Here is an 18260-nt window from a genome sequence, read left to right as displayed (position 1 = left end):
CCTAGTGGTGAGTGTTGTTTTATGTAGTAACGCAAAGCCATTTCCAGACACATTCTTTTCCTGGAGCAGGAGGAACCCTTCTGAAAGTGAGCAAAACTTCCGAATACTCAATTCATCAATGTCTTACGATGGCTTTACTGGGTCGAGCAACGAAAATCAAAGACTGATGTAATGGCACAAGTTGGTGCTTTGCAGAACCATGTAGAGACAGTATTGTATTGTATTAAGGAAAATGTGCAGTGGACACTTGAAAGATGTGGCGATAGACCCTACAGGGTTAATGATCCTGTAGACTTTGTTTAGCGCAGAAACTCATAAAAGAGGATTCCTGATCTTAAGCTCTATCAGCTCCTACTTACAGTAGAACAGTTCAGTTAGCAATGCTACAGCTGAGATTGAACTGAGATTTAACGTTACTCCACTTCTGGTCCCCCTTACAAGACTCCCAGCGGGGGAGCAGGGGAATTTTCATGCTTGTTTGCCTAAATGTTTATCCTGATGAACTGGCTTAGAGTGAGGACAGAAAAGCAGCCTGCTGTTTTTTGGTTCTCTGTCATCTCTGTGTGATCTTGACAGTTTTCTCATAGCTTTACTAAAACTGCCCTAACTGGCTTCCACACAAGGGCTGCCAGACACGCCACTGCTGTTTCCAGCTTATTCATACAGTCGGTGACTTTGTAATGTCTTGTACTGATATTTCAGGGACACATGCTAATGCTTGATATGGTCTTTCCCTTGTGTCTCAAGGATTTCTGGATCACTTGTTTAAGAAAAAGAGAGAGAAGCACTGTTCCTGATGAGGAGCGACCAGATGAAAGGTAGAGCCATGGAAAACAAGGTAATTATCTGGGTATGCGGTTTGCTCCTCTTCAGTGTCTGTCCTGACTCTCAGAGATAAGTACGCTTTGTATCCATGCAAATGCTTGGCAGACAGTTCAATTCCTTCTGGATGAGATGACTGGGTGGGGGGGTGGGGGGTCTCTCTCTCTCTCTCTCTCTCTCTCTCTCTCTCTCTCTCTGTCTCTCTCTCTCGCTCTCTCTCTGTCTCTCTCTCTCTCTCATTCTCTCTCACTCTCTCTCTCTCCTTCTCTCTCCCTCTCTCTGCTGGCAGCAGCATCTGTACTGTTGGCAGGAGTGACCAGAATAAAAACAGCAACACCAGACGTAGGGGAGGAAAAAAAGCAAAGTGATCCATTGAACTAGAGTCTCTTGCCCTCTCCTAATTACGTAGAGTCCCATATCTTTTCCCGTTTTTCACTTTTTTTTTCTCCTCTGTGTAATACTTTGGACTAGCAGTAATTAGCTAGAGCAGAATAAAACCAGCTGATCGGCAGAGGGGTGGTGTATTTGGGAGCGAGATGGCTAACAGAAACATTCTGTTGCTCTTCTGTGGACTCTTCCTGATAGCTCTGATTCAGCCCTCTCTGCAAGGAGGTAAGTGTGTGCTACAGGTGAACTGAGCCTTGATCTCTGCTGCATAAGTTGCAGACTTGGAACAGGTGCAGGTCGTTTTCCCTCAGACACATTAAAATCTTAAATTACTACAGCATTTTTGACAATTATCAGTTTTGTTTGTGGTGACTAATTTGCTATCTGTTGCAGGTGTTATTTATGTGACTTTGCATAGCAAACAAATCACATCTTTAGATCTCATACTGATGGCTTTGTCTATGTAAATGCATTTAGTCTTCTTTTTTGTTTCTCTCTTTTAAAGTATTGAACAGTCTGCATTCTTGATACATCTTGATTTTTTAAATTATTTCTCTTATTAGACACATTTGTGAATTTGCACAATTTTACATCTTCAAAACTGAATTTAATTACATTTAATAACTTAAGTATACACTTTTATTATTCAGATTCTGCGTAATTTATCCAGCATATTTGCTTGAAAACATTATTTTCACAATTCTTGACAGATCCCTGATTTTTCAATAGGAATTTTTCTATTCGTGTATTTTATTTCACAGTTTATATTGGCTACGGAGGGGCAGCATTAGACAGGACAATTTACATCATATACAGCCTACACACACAGCCTAATTAGCGAATGTTTATGTGACTGTAGACAGTGTATGAAGGGCTTATGTAATGCAGAGGACATCCTATAACATGTCAGGGAGACAAGACTCCAGCTGGTCCCTCTTTCCACTCGGCACCACGTATGTGCACCATGTAATATAAATTGACCTCTGATGAACTCGGGTATGAGCGAGTGTCCTCATGACAGCTTTCAAAGTTCAGGCTGGCGCCCTACATGCAGCAGCACACAAAGATTTAAGGGGTTGAAATTGCAGTCTATCTGTTTCAGACAGAAAGGGACAGAGAGGTTACGAGCGTGCCTTTCCTCCCACTCTCATTCAGTGTTTGCTCTTTCTCTCTCTCCCTTCATTGCTTTGATATGGTTCTCTCCCTGTTATTTGGCTAAGAGTCTCTGAGTTATACAGCCCCTAAGTGGAAAACATCTTTAGCATCTGTGGATGTGTGTGCGTCTTCCTGTTGTGTTTATTTGCTAAATGCATAATAACAGCTATCCCTTGCACTCCTTGCAATGTTTTTCATCTGCTAATATGCATGTGTTCTTCCAGAATCATTAGACTTGAGTCCTTCCCCACATTCCTAAAAGGAATGCTTTGCTTATGAAGTGTCTTTTCCTGTTTTGTTTTTGGTTTTCCTCTTATTTGAGCAAGCTGAAAAAAAATCTCTGTAAATTGAAATCTCATAAATGGGATTATCTAAAAATCTCTTGCCCTTCTCTCCCCCGTACCACATTTATCATTTCTCCTGTGCGCCAGCCTCAACGGTTTAGCCCACTGTGCTGATTGAAACAGAGGACAGTTGAGGTTTTAAGGTAAATTCTTGCAAGATTTACGCAGCAAGAAGGAGCCAGCGAATATAAAAATTGGCTTAGGAGCACAACTTTGATCTCAAGTGTCTATATCAAACGTTTCTGTGGATCTCCAAACAGTTCCATCTGTGTCTGTGCACACTAACTTGAAAATAAAAAACAAAAACACCCTCAGCTTGGTCGAAGGGTCATTTTGTGGTGAGTAACATGAATCTCATTAACACCCAAACCACTCATTTCATTTCACAGTACTCCTTCAACACAAAACAGCACTTGTTCTTGCAATGCTCTCCTCTGCGGTTATGATGCAGTGCATCTGTCCGAATGTTTTTCATTGACTAGTGTAAATGAGTGAGAATCCTAGAGGAAACATCTGGGAGGGATTCTGTTAATAAATATGTCCATTGTCTTGTTATCCTTTAACCATGTGCAGGTACTGTAGAGTGTTTGTTTGTTCTCCCGTATACGATGAAGTAGTCAGACTTTCTTTGCATTTTTATAAACAGACAACATCTGTCAGATGGCTACACTGAACTAAATGTTATTCTGATGTAAATGAGTGTGTTGACGTAGCCTGGGCTCAGTGGCCTTTTTCAGATTACATGAGAATCCAACACAGGCCCAGACTGTTGATAAAATTCTTTGAATAGATTCCTCAACTTAGGACTCAGAATTTAATCAAGCTCATTCCTCACAGAGCTAATAAAGAGAAAGAGTGAACAGCTTGCACTCCCCCACCATCAGAAATGGGTCTTCGGTTAATCACTCCTGAAAACCGGGGTTAAATGCTGCGCTCCCCTGTCTTAATTTGACTTATTCTGATTACATAACTTAAAAGACAATAAATGCACACTCTGGAAGGGATTTGTATCAAGGCACTAGGCCGTAGATCTGGAGTTGCTCGGCTCCACCAGGCACACCCACTTCACACAGCAGTTTCTGTCATTGTGTCTTAACTGTGAGGAATTAATTGGAAGTGAAAGTGTGAGCTGTTATCTCTCTCTAAATTACCCCATTCATTCCATTCCACCTGGCGATTCTGAAAACACGTTTACATTTATACCATCTGGCGTGGTCTCTGAGTGAGTCAGACAGGCTTGGTTGCATGTAGCACACTGCAGCCTTAAGTCCTCCAGGAAACCAACCAACATACTCGTGCCCAAGTTAGCTGCTTTGGTTTCGTGATGGACAAAGTAATACGGCAGTTCTAATGAGCAGAGACCAATGAAGGATAAAAACAGCAAAACTGCTGCTCTGTTCCTTCACGGTCTCAAAAGAATTAAAGAGGTTGTTTGATTTGTTGTCGTGCTGCTGGAAGCCAGTTTGCCTCATTTGGCATTGGTAGTGTGCAGCCCCGAGACTTCAGAGGAATTTAATACATGAATTCTCCCCATCAGTGACACTCCGTTGGCTGCAGGTGAAGCTGAAATCAGTATGGATTTGATGGCATGCTTCGGTTGTCACGGAAACTCAAGTGATGAATTACACCATGACCACAATTGCTGGTAGATACCCAATCTGATTGCCTCGATTCTGTAAGTGAGCGGTGCTTGAGGCTTTATTGATAGCATGTGTAGTGAACACCTCTTTGGAGTTAATCCCTCTTTTGGCAAGCTTGGGTGCAAACCACAGCAGAAGGGATTAATGTGACACACAAGCGTCTATGGGCTCAACAACTCCTCATAGCTGTTTAAGGAATACTTCTTTTGAAGTCCTGCCTGAGGAAGACACAAACATTCCTTCTTCGAGTCTTTGGTTCAGTTTCTTCCTCTTCTTCTTCAATGCTGGATCCACACAAGCATTGTAATGTGTTGATGTTAAGTGGTTTGGTGTAATTTGCTGAACGGTGATCTCATTCATTTGGGTACGAGCCTCTTGGTTACATTCAGTTTGTGACCAGGATTTGGGATTGTGAAAGAACTGTTATTTCTACATATTTATGTCCAACCTTGGCTCATGTGCTGGGAAAGTGTTCCGAGTTTAAAAGATGATCTGTCCATGTTTTGCAGTTGCACTTGAAAGAGTGGGCCCTGTATGAATCAAACCTAATCGCCAGGAGCGATTACTTTCATTTTAAGGCTTTCCAGTCACTTTTTTTATTGTAACTGTTGAAAGAGTGTCAGAGAGATCGTACCAGAGGAATGAGATGGATGAGTTGCTTGTAAAAAAACATAATTCAAAAGTAGAACAATGGAAATGTCCACATCATGTTTTACTATGAGTCAATGTGTATAACACAGATGGACTGTTTAATGCAATCCAATTCCTTTATGAATGGACGGCTGACATGATTTGTGATCTAACACAACATACTTGAATGGCTACGACCTGCATGTAAGTAGATACTCCATGTGCGCAGTTGCACACACAGAGCTGTTTATTCAATACCAATCTTATCATGGCTGGGAACGAATATCAGTTTATAGTTTGTTTTGCTCTTACGCTTTGGTTGTGTGTAATGTCAGTCCTAGCATCTCCCAGTCAGATGTTTGGTCTGTGGTAAGCTGGTGCCAAGTGTTCAACAAAGAAGCACATTAACAGAGATGATTAATTCCAGCCACTCTGCTCTGTGAGCAGTTAGCATCAGTCTCACTGGGCCAGCAATCTGAAATGGCTCCTGTCAGGAATTTGTTCTGCTTATTTCACTTCTTGACCAATCATGGCATACTGCCCGAGGTTTCTCTGCTCCAATTTTAATAAGGATATCAGGGTTTCTATGCTCAGGCAAATCCCAGAAAAGTCATCGAGTTTGAAAATGTGTTTTCCATGCTGTAAATGTTTGATAAAATGTAGAAATTTCCCAAGAAAAGTAATGGAATGTCATTTTTTAAGAATCTTAATTTAGACCAGTCCAGTCCAAACCCGAGAAGTGAAAACATTGAAGATATTTGAATTACCTGGCTTGTTGAAGATGTTTTGGGTCCATGTTGATCTATTGTCATTGTAAAGGTTGTTTTATATTTTACGTCATGGAACAGTAATGGAAGAGGAAACCCTAAAGAAAGGCAGACATATGCGTCTATCCTCAAAGAAAGATGTTAATTCAGAGGAAAAGATGGCATGGCTCGTAGTTTAAAGAGTTTTGTTTTACGACTGTCATAAATCAAGGGAATGGAGCTGTTTCTTTATTCGGTACACATTCATTTGGTCTTTTTCCTCAGGTCCATGTCAGCTCTTTTATATGGAGTGAGTTATTGGAGCTTATTAAGAGCACTCATGCCATTATGCTTTAATGATAAGGAACAGAGAACAAAATGTTGTGCATTTGTTTAAAATCTCCATAAAAGCTAAGCAACAGCTGTCACTGAAGAACTTGAAAGCTGGTAATAAAATGACATCTGATTAAAAACACATTATTCTATTTAATGAAAGTTTTCTGGCATGGAAAGGTTGTGTGTTCTGTTATCATTTTAAATACCTGCATAAGATTAGGATTATTTTTGTTACCATTGCTTATTAGGGCTTCAGCCTCTATCAGTTTCACTCCGAGCCAAACAAAACTTTTTCAAATTTTTGGGAAATGTTTTGTTTTTGGTTTTAGCACTTGAACTAATGCACTTTCAATTCCCACATTCACTGTAACAAACTGGGCAGATCATGAGGATTTTGTTCCCCTGCTCATAAATCACAGATTTTATGCATTCTTCTCCCCCTGCTGCTATGCAAACTGCTTTTGTTCTTGCCAGATTAAAACTGAATGTGGAAATGTCTGTAACCTGCTCATGAATATGATTGATGAGTCTTCTGTCAGTCATCTTCCACATCACTATTCAGTCTCTGAGCCATAGTATTTACAGGGTTCCAAAACACAAAATAACAACAAATAAATCATCCAATTTACAGAATAAATTGTTATAATGCTGTCCACAGTCAACATTGTTTATATTTAATCAGTTGTACCTGACTGATGAACACAAATTAACTGAAAACAAAGTCTTTGCACAAAGCCAAATGTCAGCTTCTCCTGCTGCGTGCTGTTGATGATGAGTTACAAATTATTTCCAATATCAAACATGCTGTAAAGAGAGTAAAATAAACTTAAATGTGTGTTTTTACAATCAACTTAGATTATTAATCAAAGTCTGCTTACTCTGACCTTTAAAATGTGATTGTAAATCAATTTACTGAAGCACATAAATGTCATAGTCTGAGTAAAACACAACTGTTCTGCATCTGTTTCCTCAGCGGACAGACTCTCCTCAAACTGTTATTACGTAATTTGTCTGCCTGTTTGTCGGAAACATGCAGAATCCTATTAATGTCTTTCTCAAAGTTTGAACCATAGTCACATTGCTGAAAAATAATCATATCACAGTGCGCAGCATAGTGACATCATTTAATGTAACATCATTAGCTGTGACTGAATCTGAATGGCTGTAAGAATTTTCATGTGCCGCCACCATCCAGACCGTCGTCAAGGGGTCAACATCGTCTTTGTCACAGAGGTCTCATCCAAGCCTGCTACTGCATACACAGTATAATAAAATATGAAATATTAAAGAAACACCAAACCAAGTAAAATAAAAAACACACATAAATAAAAAATAGTAAAATAGACCGCTGTTTATAGGAGAGAAGCAGAGATGAAAGCAAACTATGAAGTGCACATATAAAAAGTGAAATGGCTCATATTTTATCAGATATAATCAGACGCACCTTTGTTACCCCTATAACTGTATCAATCCCACTGTAGGAAGTGGAGCGATAAGTCAAATTCCTGGAATGAAATCAAAATGTGCTGTGTTTATTCTGCTACTGTAGAGCTCGTAGTCATTTCACGTTTCTGATGGTTATCGAGCGCAACTTAAGTTTTCGTCATGCTCAGTATAAACTCTAAAATACTTATACAGGAGGAATCCACAGCTGTTGCAAATCCTTTCCTGTTTTTCAGTTTCAAAGGCGTGTTCTCCTTAGCCCTCCAGTGATCCACCGTCGGCTTCAGTCAGGGGTGTGCAAATGAACGAGAACTTAAGAATCTACTACTATTCCTTTTTTTTTTAAATAGTGCCATCTGTGGGCAGCCTGTTTAGTTGTCTGTGCATACATCACAACAAAGCTCTGCGTCGCAGATGTGTCGCTGAGAAAGAGAGAAGAAGTCACACACATGGAGGTGGAGATGGCAGGAGAGGTCCATGTGATGATCCTATTCATTTTTGATCTCCACTTTCTCAGATGCTCCCTAAACTTTCCACCTCTCAACACTCTGTGGAAACTACACAATGCAAAGAGAGGGACAGATAGTCGTCCAGCTGTCACATGTCTGATAGCAGAGGGCGGATGGGTGCCAGGAACCACAGTGTTGGCTTCACCGCACTGCTGCTCTGGGTTTCGGTATGAGAGATTTCCGTTAAGAGCAAATCAAATCTCCTCTTCGGGGACAGTGGTTTTGGATGAGTCTGAACACAGAAAACAGTTGTTGGTTTGCCAAAGCATATTCTCATTGTATCAACATGGATGGAATTATTGCTGCAGACTTCTGTGAATGCCAGGTGGTTAAAACGGTGTAAACACATGACAGTATTGTTTTCCTGTCTGACTTAACGCCACACTGTGATCATGACTGGTACAGGCCGTCTGAAACCTTAAGTAAAAGGTAAAACTGTAATAAGCCTTTGTGAGGTTGCATGTGTGAGTATTGAGTTTGTTTTGCAAGCCTTAGCACCGTGCAAATTGTTCCATCAACTCACTGGCATTTATTTATTCACTAAAAGACCAATTATTGAACAAACGCAGCGAAGGTTCATTGAAATGTCAGATTACTCACCAGCCGAAGTAAAACTAAACTCCTTATTCAAGTCACAAACAGGAATCATAAAACGTGTCATTAACAGGGGAGGTAACGGGAGTTCTGCCCTAAAATGCTCTAACGCCTTTGATATTCAGTCATTAAATCTACCATTATCCAACATAACTCATCCTATTGGATCCTGTATAACATTTCCACATATGCTATGACACAATTTTAAACTTAGACTGTTGAATGCTGTAGTCTCAGTCTGACAGTCCGTTGAATATTAAATTGAATATCTCTCAGCAACAGCTGATAAATATGTCACTATCCATCATCCATTATCACACTCCAAAACTAAACATCCTGAGGTCAGATACAGTCTTTGTCACTGTTTCATCTTAACTACATTTAAATGATACTGGAATAGGAGAAACCACTGTCACACACTTCAAATTTACTACAATTAACTGGTCAAACTGTAGATAATATAATGTGTAAGTTAAATAGTTCCTGCACAGTTACAACATTTACGCATCTACTGTGTGTAGATGGATAAAGAAGATTCAGTGTCACTCAAGGAGAAGAACTTGCTGCCTTTGCAGTCTCCAGCTGTGGGCCACACATGAGTTAGTATTCAGTGTCCCCATCTTTCTCAGCCCATCTGGGTCACTAATGTGGCACAGTAGTGCTACTAATTGGACACATGTAAGCAATCTTCAGCTCCACACAGGCTCGTCCATTACCAATATGTGTGTAATGAGTTAAATTAGACCCAAGTGTGGACAACATAATTGAATCTTCTAGAACAGTACAGTGACTTTGCTGATAATAACAAGAATAAATGTAGATGGCAGTCGCCGAAGGGGCACTGCCTGAGAACTAGACAACAACACATGGCAACTATGACTACAACAAAACAAACACATTGGGGGGATTGTGAGTTGAGGTCACCCAATGATGCAGTAAACAGGATCTGAAATGCACACACACATACGTTTAAGCGTACATACTCATGCTGGAATATTCCTTTACTCCTTTCACAAGTTCAAGGATGGTAGCCGCGACAACCAATGCGCTCACTTAAACCTTTAATTCCTGATCAGGCAAATGTCATCTGTACACTCACTTGCTTGTTTTGGCCCTACATCCTTTCAAACGCTGCATTAAAACAAGAGCTAAACCTGAGTGCAAGCTCCAGGATCAGCACAGTGTAGAGTAGCTCCGATAAAGATAGGCACAGAATAACTCAGTATGTTTGCTATTGAGGACATGCATGTGCATTCTCGCTTTAAGAGATGTGTGGGAGTTGATAGGATGGAAAAAAAGCCCAGAAAATTTGATCAGAAAACAAGTAATTTTCTTGTCTATAGCCAATATTGTCTCAAAAAGGAACCAGGGGATAACTGGTCACTAGGGCTACATGGAATATAATAATATATATCAAATTTATAATGACATAAGTCTCGTTTTGGATGGCTTTGGAGGGCCCAGTAGTCCCAGTATTTATTTCACAGTGCACATTGCCACCGGCAGATAGAAGAGGCACCTCATCCACTTTGTGTCTTCTAAGTTTGGACTGCAATCAAGTCCAGAGTGGAGCAGTGACCACCCTTAGGATTCCTGCCTGTCTGCATGCAGCATCACCCTCCTGATGCACTCAGAGACACTCAGCACTATCAGAGCTGTTACAGGTTGTTGTCTGTATCGCTAAGCATATGTCCTCAGGCCACAACCTTCCACAGTCATTCATAGTAGGAAAACATCGGTTTGACAAGTTGAGCTGTATCCTCAGGAGTGAAAACAATGCTGACATTTTTATTTCCTGGTAATCTGCTCTCATATCACTTCAGGAAACCACACAGTCGTGGTCGCTATGAGACGTTATCTGAGGTGATTCCCTGTTTGCTTGACTGCAGCTACAGTCGGTAGAGACTCACATTATCACAGTGCCAGACATTTGGTTTGAAAAACACCTGTTGTCTGCTTAATAACATCAATTATAAGATTTCCGATTTTCTGTTCATATTCCAATCCACAATTACACTCACATAACAGATTGAATTGCTTTACTTATTATGTGATCGGAAAATGTTTGGAAGTTAAATGGTGTTAAGTGTGGAAACCCAGCATGGAAGAGTAATTTGTTAGATTCAAATAGCCTCTAATTTGTCATTATTATGTGATATGTTTTGGGGTTTGTTCACATAAGACCGATTTTACTTTCTTATCTTTTCCTCCCTGAGCTCCCCCATTGTTTTAGCAACATCAAACTACTATTAAAAGCCGCTGCATTGTAATAAATGTTCAAAAATTCTTTCCCAGGGTTTTGAACTCGCCAACATTAATCACGTTGCGAAGACTCTGGGCAAACGCTGGAATATGAAATAATTTCTCTGCTTTGGCTGCTCAGTGAACCTAATGCTCTCTGGTGTAGTCTTGTGGTACGGTAGCATGACGGGATCTGAGGAAAGGAGAACTGGAGCAGACTCACACTCCTCTGCCTCGCTTGCAGTGCCGAGACAGGAAATCCTTCCTTTGATTGTGAAATAAAGGAGCAAAGTTGAGAACAATCACCCCATCCTGGTTGTGCCGTGCCTCCACCTGAGTGCTCTGCCATGGAGCCAATTGCTTGGACACATACACACACACCAGCACACACACAGACCTGTATTGAGTTAAATTGTTGATAATCAAAAACAGAACAGTGGAAATTAGTCTTTATTCTTCTTTTTTATTTTAGCCTTGCCGGATTGTTTCTTTCTCTGTAGGCCAAACCTCAGGAAACCGGATCGGCTTTATGCTCATCCAGCTCCTTCTTAGCCCAGTTCAGATGAGTTATAAGACATCCTCCCTCTAATCTGTCCGTAAGGTCAAGGGGGCATCAAGGGGGTATTGTGAAGGGCACAACCCCATATTAAACCTTTGTAGGACTTGAGAGAGGCCATTGTAGGCAAAGTTTGTCTTCTCCTGAAGTCATATTCTTGCTGTCGAGTACCAAAACACCCCTCATGTGCACACACACCACTCAATTCACTTTTTGAAAAACGTGTCATTTTTGCACTTTGTTCTGAAGTATATTGGATGTTTGTGTTTTGTTGCTGTTGCTGGCTCTGTAAAATACTAGAAAAGGACAAACAACACAAAAATGTATTTTGTTGTCAGAATTTTAATGAAACAGGCCTTGTTTTCATTTTCGTTTTTATTTCAAAATGACAGAATACAAAATGTTTCTGCACTTCGCACGCGCTGGTTGCTTGTTGATTGACACTGAAAAGACATTTAGTTAACTCCAGTTTGCAATGCAAATTATCAAAAGTTCACTGTGATGGTGCAAACATATTTAGAGCCACAGCTTATTTTTGGTAACACACAGGCAGATATACTTTGCTCAGGGTTACATTTTGCTTTTCCTATCATATCAAATTAGTGTAAAGGTTATATTTCATACATTTTCACTCATACAAGTCAACTAGACCAGACAGTAATACCTTATAATGTTCCTCTCCTAATGGCCGCACTCTGTGGACAGAACACAACGGGCAGCATAGACACAGTACTCACTAATAAACATATGAATGTCTATGACATATGCTTTAAATTAATTGGCCTCCCAACACATGTAGGAGTCATTATACATAATCATTTTTGTCTCACAGTTCCATTCTCTCCATTCCACTGTGTTTTTTTGGATGATACAAACCAGGTTTTCCTTTAAAAAAATACAACTTCGTAATTCTGGCCGGAGCTCAGCGGTCCCGTTGGATTTATCTGTTTGTTATCCCAGAACAACTTGAGCCATCTTTTCTTCTCCCTTTTTGTTTCTGTTGTTGTTCTTTGCACACATGAGGCCTCCTTGACCAGGGTCCAGAATGAGCATCTGAGGAGTTAATCTGGGCCGCAGCCAAAAATCAGGCAAAAGAAGGCCGGGGGGTATTGAGGGGGTGTCCACTGTGTTCAATGAAAGAAGGCTTCCAACTGCAGTACCTCATCAGAACGAAAACAATTCGAGTTTTCACCTCCTCACGCTCAGGAGGAGATTTTTTTCTTTCTTCTATCGTACCCTGGAACCAGTTTTATTGTGCGCCCCATCACTACTTTAACCCGGGGCAGAGGGTTTTCAGGATTTCAGTCTGGGTCACAGATGATGAATGTGTTGAGGAATGTTGGTGTAATGAATGGGCTCATTGTTTAGAAATGTTGTTATAAGCTGTGCAATAAAATGAAAAGGACATTGATGGCTAAGATTGTTTGGCCACCATTTTAGCCACCGGCTGATGGGTTGGGTGATAGCGAAATGACTTCCTATATCTGTTGTGTGTTCCAGGTGTTGGACCAGGAGGTGTTGGACCAGGAGGTGTTGGGCCCGGAGGCTTTGGGCCCGGAGGTGTTGGACCTGGAGGCTTTGGACCAGGAGGTCTTAGACCAGGAGGTACTGGAGCAGGAACTGGATTCTTTCCAGGTAACACACAATCCATTGACGTTCGGGACAGTGTGAACCAAAATGATTCAGAACTCAGCCAGAACAAACAAAGTCTGTTTGTCTTTACCAGAGGTATTGCAATTAAGTCATACTACTGTGGCCCAGAAGCAACTGGACAGGAAAGACAAATAAAAGCTGCTTGTCAGACCTAAAAGTAACATGAAACTAAAATCCAACTTGCCTCCGTCTGTGTTATTAGGAACTTAATAGAGAAAACATCTATATATGAATCTTCATGTGACATAGCTGTGTTGTCATGTACAAAATTATGCAAACATTTCGCAGCTGCATTCCTGTTTGAAATGACCTTTGAATGGTCTGCAACAGCTCAGTCACAGGATGTATTCTTCATGTTCTCATTAGACAAAACCCATAAAAAATACCACCTTCCTAGAATTAATCACAAATACTCTTATATCTATTTCCTTACATAAATAATTATTACAATAATTGAATACTTTTCAGACGTGTGTGGTTTCAATTTTTTGCTGGTCTGTCTTGTGTAACAGGAAGTGACACAATGTATCTTCAAATGGAGCAACAGAAATACAGTAGCTGGTGTGATGAGGCCAGATAGCAATTTATTGTATCAGAACATGTAGGTGTACCATGACTGTGTGGCTTTTGTTTTCCAAGGCGCTGCTGGAGGAGGCTATAAGCCAGCTAAAGCTGCAGGTGAGTAGATTTACAACTTTCTCTACTGAAGAAAACATAAACAAAGCCCATCAAGTTTACCCTGAGCTGAAATGATTGACCAAGGGTGATTCAAATGGGTTGGTTTGAGATTTGTACTTTGCTTTGTATGTTCATTCATGTTGTTAGTTATTGTATAGCCTGTTTTGTAGGGTCTTTGGGATTTTGCCGAGTCCACTACAAGTTTTTTTATAGGCTCTAATGCAAGTAAGAAATCCCTAAATGGAGATGCTGGGGATTGAACCCAGGACCTCATACATGCGAAGCATGCGCTCTACCACTGAGCTACATCCCCACATGAACCTATGGTAGCACTCGTCTTTACACTGTTACTTTTTTTTAATCATTATGCATTAGGCTTTGACACTGCCACCCCTTGAGCTCTCGGGCCCCTAATGGAGGCCATGATCAGATTATAGTTTTGAAGATGTGAGGTGGTTATTTTATGGGTAACACCACCGTTTGAGGTATACTATGATGTTGATGTTGACAATGCTGAGGATGATGAAGAAGGGGAGCAAGATGATGACCCTGCCTCTGTCTCTTTGACCCCAACAGCAGGAGCTTATGGAGGGGGGCGTGGTGTGGGCCCTGGGGGTGTGGTACCAGGAGTTGGTGGCTACGGTACTGGAATAGTACCAGGAGGAGGTATGTTGTTCAGGTGTTTAACCCAAATCTCCACATCATCCTGAAAAATAATATGCAGTATCTAAAATGATATAAGTTCACTTAAATACTGCAGGTCCTGAGGTATTAAACCTTAGACCTTTGTGTTGTTTTGAGTATTTTTTAGAAACATGCTATTGAGTTGTTTTTTTTTCCCCTTTGTAGGAGGAGGTGGAAAGGCCCCTAAACCAGGTAATGCACCTGTAACAATAGTATCTAAACACATATCATCTCATCACATCTCATCCAAGCAAAACAGAGTTTGTTGGTTTTGCACTCCACTGCAATCCGAGTCAATAACGTGAAAGTGAAATACAATGTATTGTTGTATGTTAATGTGTAGGATGCATTAAGCTCACACAGCAGCAGTGGGACTGGACCTGCAGAGACTCGGGCAGTGGCATAGAGAAACAAACCTTTGATTTTATCGCGCGTGTGTTTTCGTGGGTTTATCTTGGCTGTGTTTAACACATCCTGACTGGGTGCGACCACACAGAGATTCCACTTCTACACCTCTGCTGTATTACACAGTGATGATTGGCAGAGTGCAACTTGCCATCAACACTTGGCCAAACAATGGTGCTATTGCACTGATTAATGTTATTATAATGTTAGACCTGCACAATATCTGGAAACCTTCTTGTTGAAAGTTACCACAGCCCATCTCCCTGATACTGTACGGTCAATATTTTCCTTACTTCAGTCTGCACTGCATTGGTGCATTAACAGTGTTTATCCATGGTGTCATTTCCATAAGCGTTGCTGATATAATCGTTGCCAACTGCTATGTGCCGAGGAAGATAAGGAACCAAGCAATCGTCTTATACTCCTGATTAGACGTGAAGTTACGGAAGGCTCCCCGAAGAGCGCCACACCCCCACTGCCTCGTCTGAGCAGTTTGAGAGCACATTTTGTGAAAATTACCTAATATCCACTGCTAGGTGGAAGTTGATGTTGGCTGTGATCAGCAGAGTACAACTATTAAAAAAAGATTCCATGTAATGCCACGATCTCAGCAGGGCTCCAAGGCGGAAATGATATCAGTGGGAAAAACAGTAGTTGCAGTCAGTATGTTTACATGCACTCAGTACTCTGATTTCTTGTCCCTAGTAGGATTTGAGCCAAAATGTGATTAAGCAATATACATGGAAGGAATGAGTAGCATTCTACCGTTCAAATAATATATTCAAGGTTTTGTCTAATCCCAGCATGGAAATGTGTAGGAGTGGCAAATAAATCTATTTCTAAACGTATAATCTATTCAGTTACTCTGAGTAAACCGGAGTAAACATTCATCAGTTTGTGCCAATTTCAATCACATTAAGATGTTTCCCAAAAAAATCAATTTACCTTAATCACAGCATAATGGATGTGTCTTTGGTGTAAATAAACATTTTCAGATAATTATCTCGAGGCCACAGGATAATTGTCTTGTTCCGAAACCTTACTAAGTCTTGTCCAGGAAGTAATTATCCTGTAACCATGACTTATTAATAAAGAAATCAGGGGGGATTTGGCCCAAAATCGTCTTGTGGTTTTCCAAGACAACCACCTGCTGTATAGAAAAGAGGAAACAACTCTTGCCAAGGTGACACTTGAGGGTTAGCTAAGGTTATACGACCTTTATGAAATGAAAGATTTACAGTCACAAAGGAGCTGTAACACGCTCCCCTTTCATGGCTTTTCTGAATATGATTTCCCATCAATGGTAGCTTTACACGTGATATTTCTATTTCATCAAGATGTTGGCTGAAGTGACGTAGAGTTTTAGAACTTTCAACATACTATATAAAGTATAGAGTTTCCATTACCTTACTAATGCAGGCCAGCATTTCGGCAGCGGAGAAGCCTCACACAATAGCAGGTTGAATTAATTTGGATCAGTTCGTCCATGTTTGGCTTGTGCCTCAGAAAACACGCCAGATGAAATTCTACGCTACAACCAAATTAAGACAATGTTTGAGCCTTCGTTTGTTAACCTTCAGTATGTAAAGCTCACACACGAGACACACCTGCAAGCCGTTCCCTCTCACATACACAGACGCACTCACACACATACACGCACACACACCGAGAGCTGCCATTCGGCCAGGCAACGACACTGCATTCCACAGACACACCTTGCCTGGCCTGTAATGGAGAACAGCAGCTGGCGATAGGAGTAGCGTGACTGCATTGAATTGCAGCGTAGCTCATGCAAGACCTTGTAAATGTTACACTAATTGTGAATCCTGTCAGCATCCAGCTTTGACCGAAAGCTGGAAAAAGGGAAATTTCTTCTTATGCACAGCTGTTGGACGCCATCTATTTCCCCGCGTTCCCTCTGGCCACGGTAGATTCAGACCTAGACATGGTTTAATTACCAAAACTTGGCTTTTGCAGGCTGGCTCTTTGTCACTTTGAGCGTTAATAAGAAACATAGGAGTTTCTGTTTCAGCTGGTTGAATTCTACTGCAGTTGACTTTTCAAGGTGGGCGATAGATGTATCAGAAAAACAGGTACAGTTTCCTCTCACGCAGCAATGATTAATCAGTTCTAACACATATTTCAATGACTCTCCATTCCCTCTCCCCATATTTTTGTGATTATGCATGAACAGCACCCGAAATTCAAGTGCATTCATTTTGCAAGACCTTACTCAGTATGGAGAAGCACGATTTCACTCAGCCATTCGCCTTTTGTGCGACTTTTCTGACCTGGAGTGTCTTGTTTTCATAGATCATAGCACTGCATCTGTAGTTGATGTTGGACTATATTTTCCTCAAGATTGGATCTTGTTCAAAGACGCGTTTGGGGAACTTGCAGGCTTTGCAGCTCTAGGAGAGAAGATAAATGAGATGACAGAGATGACAGGGTCGAGGAGATATGGGTAGAAGCAGAAGAGGGATGTATACATACGCTACCACAGACACACACACACACACACGCCATAGAGACCTGCACATTCATTACACACATGCTTGGATGCTTGGAGATGTTGCTGAAAGAGAAGCAGACTGATAGATTAAGCTGAGGATGTTTAGCCAAAAGAAGATGAGCCTGGCGGAGGTTTCGTCTGCTGGAACACATGTGCTTTTCATTACCGGAGCTCAGAGCTGTCAGACGCTGGAAAGCTTGCGAATGTGCATGACAGGGATTGTGTGCACTTATGCAAATATGTTTATTAACTTCACATGGATATGCAAACGTGCGCGCGGACACTTTCACACATAAATACTAAGTGTCTTCATACGTGTCCCTCCCATTACCCGAACAAAAGTGTCTGCAGGGAATCAAAAGCTCCCACACCCCACTAAGCCCACCCAATATATGTGCAGCCAGCATGCCGCCTGTTTGTTGTCATTGCAAACGCCTGTTAATTCCACAATAATCATTGTTCGTTGATATCATCAGATGATATCAGCACTCTCTGGAATCTAATTATCGCCTCAGCCAGAGTTAAAATGATAACAGAGTGAAGGGAGATAAGATAAGCTCCATTTGTTATTCATCAGGTGAAATCAATCTCTCACACCACAGAGTGCGGCGTCCCTTACAATAAACTCATATTGTCTTGTTTGGTTAACCACAGCTTTTCCAACTTTTCACCAGCATCATGTTTGTGTGGTCACTCACAAGTGACCGCAAACCCTAATTTGGTTCCTGTTCACTGCTTAAATTGATGAGCCGTCCCTTGGCATGTTCTCACAGCCTCTCCCCTGCTGTGGTTGCCAGCAGGTCTGGAGCATGGACCCAGCTTCCCGTCCATCTGGCGGCGAGGCCTAAGTGTTGTTTATATAGTGATGGTGAAATCTCTCGCTCCTATTTCCCTAAGAGTCCATGAAGACAGATCACCACAAGTC

General features: G+C 41.2%; 1 protein-coding gene and 1 non-coding gene across 5 annotated transcripts in view; one reads left to right on the top strand and one right to left on the bottom strand.

The window, feature by feature from the left end:
• Positions 1-1157: 1157 nt before the first annotated feature.
• Positions 1158-18260, top strand: part of elna (elastin a) — a 34791-nt gene continuing 17688 nt past the window's right edge. For 2 of the 4 annotated variants that reach the window (XM_076146521.1, XM_076146522.1), the window contains exons 1-5: positions 1158-1434; positions 12904-13038; positions 13696-13734; positions 14311-14400; positions 14584-14610. In XM_076146521.1, coding sequence (XP_076002636.1) covers positions 1359-1434; positions 12904-13038; positions 13696-13734; positions 14311-14400; positions 14584-14610 — 367 coding nt within the window. In that variant the 5' untranslated portion in view covers positions 1158-1358. The remainder of the gene's footprint in view (positions 1435-12903; positions 13039-13695; positions 13735-14310; positions 14401-14583; positions 14611-18260) is intronic. The other 2 variants (XM_076146520.1, XM_076146519.1) reach the window with 1 other exon arrangement.
• trnaa-cgc (transfer RNA alanine (anticodon CGC)) lies at positions 13976-14047 on the bottom strand. Its single transcript has one exon. It is a non-coding gene; the product is annotated as a tRNA-Ala (tRNA).

The sequence above is a fragment of the Genypterus blacodes genome, unplaced genomic scaffold (genome assembly GCF_046128005.1).
Source record: "Genypterus blacodes isolate CSIRO-AG114 ecotype Tasmania unplaced genomic scaffold, CSIRO-AGI_Gbla_v1 ptg000032l_1, whole genome shotgun sequence".
In the NCBI taxonomy this organism is placed as follows: Eukaryota; Metazoa; Chordata; class Actinopteri; order Ophidiiformes; family Ophidiidae; genus Genypterus; species Genypterus blacodes.
Note: the sequence above shows the minus strand (reverse complement) of the source record. Positions and strands in the feature narration are given on the sequence as shown.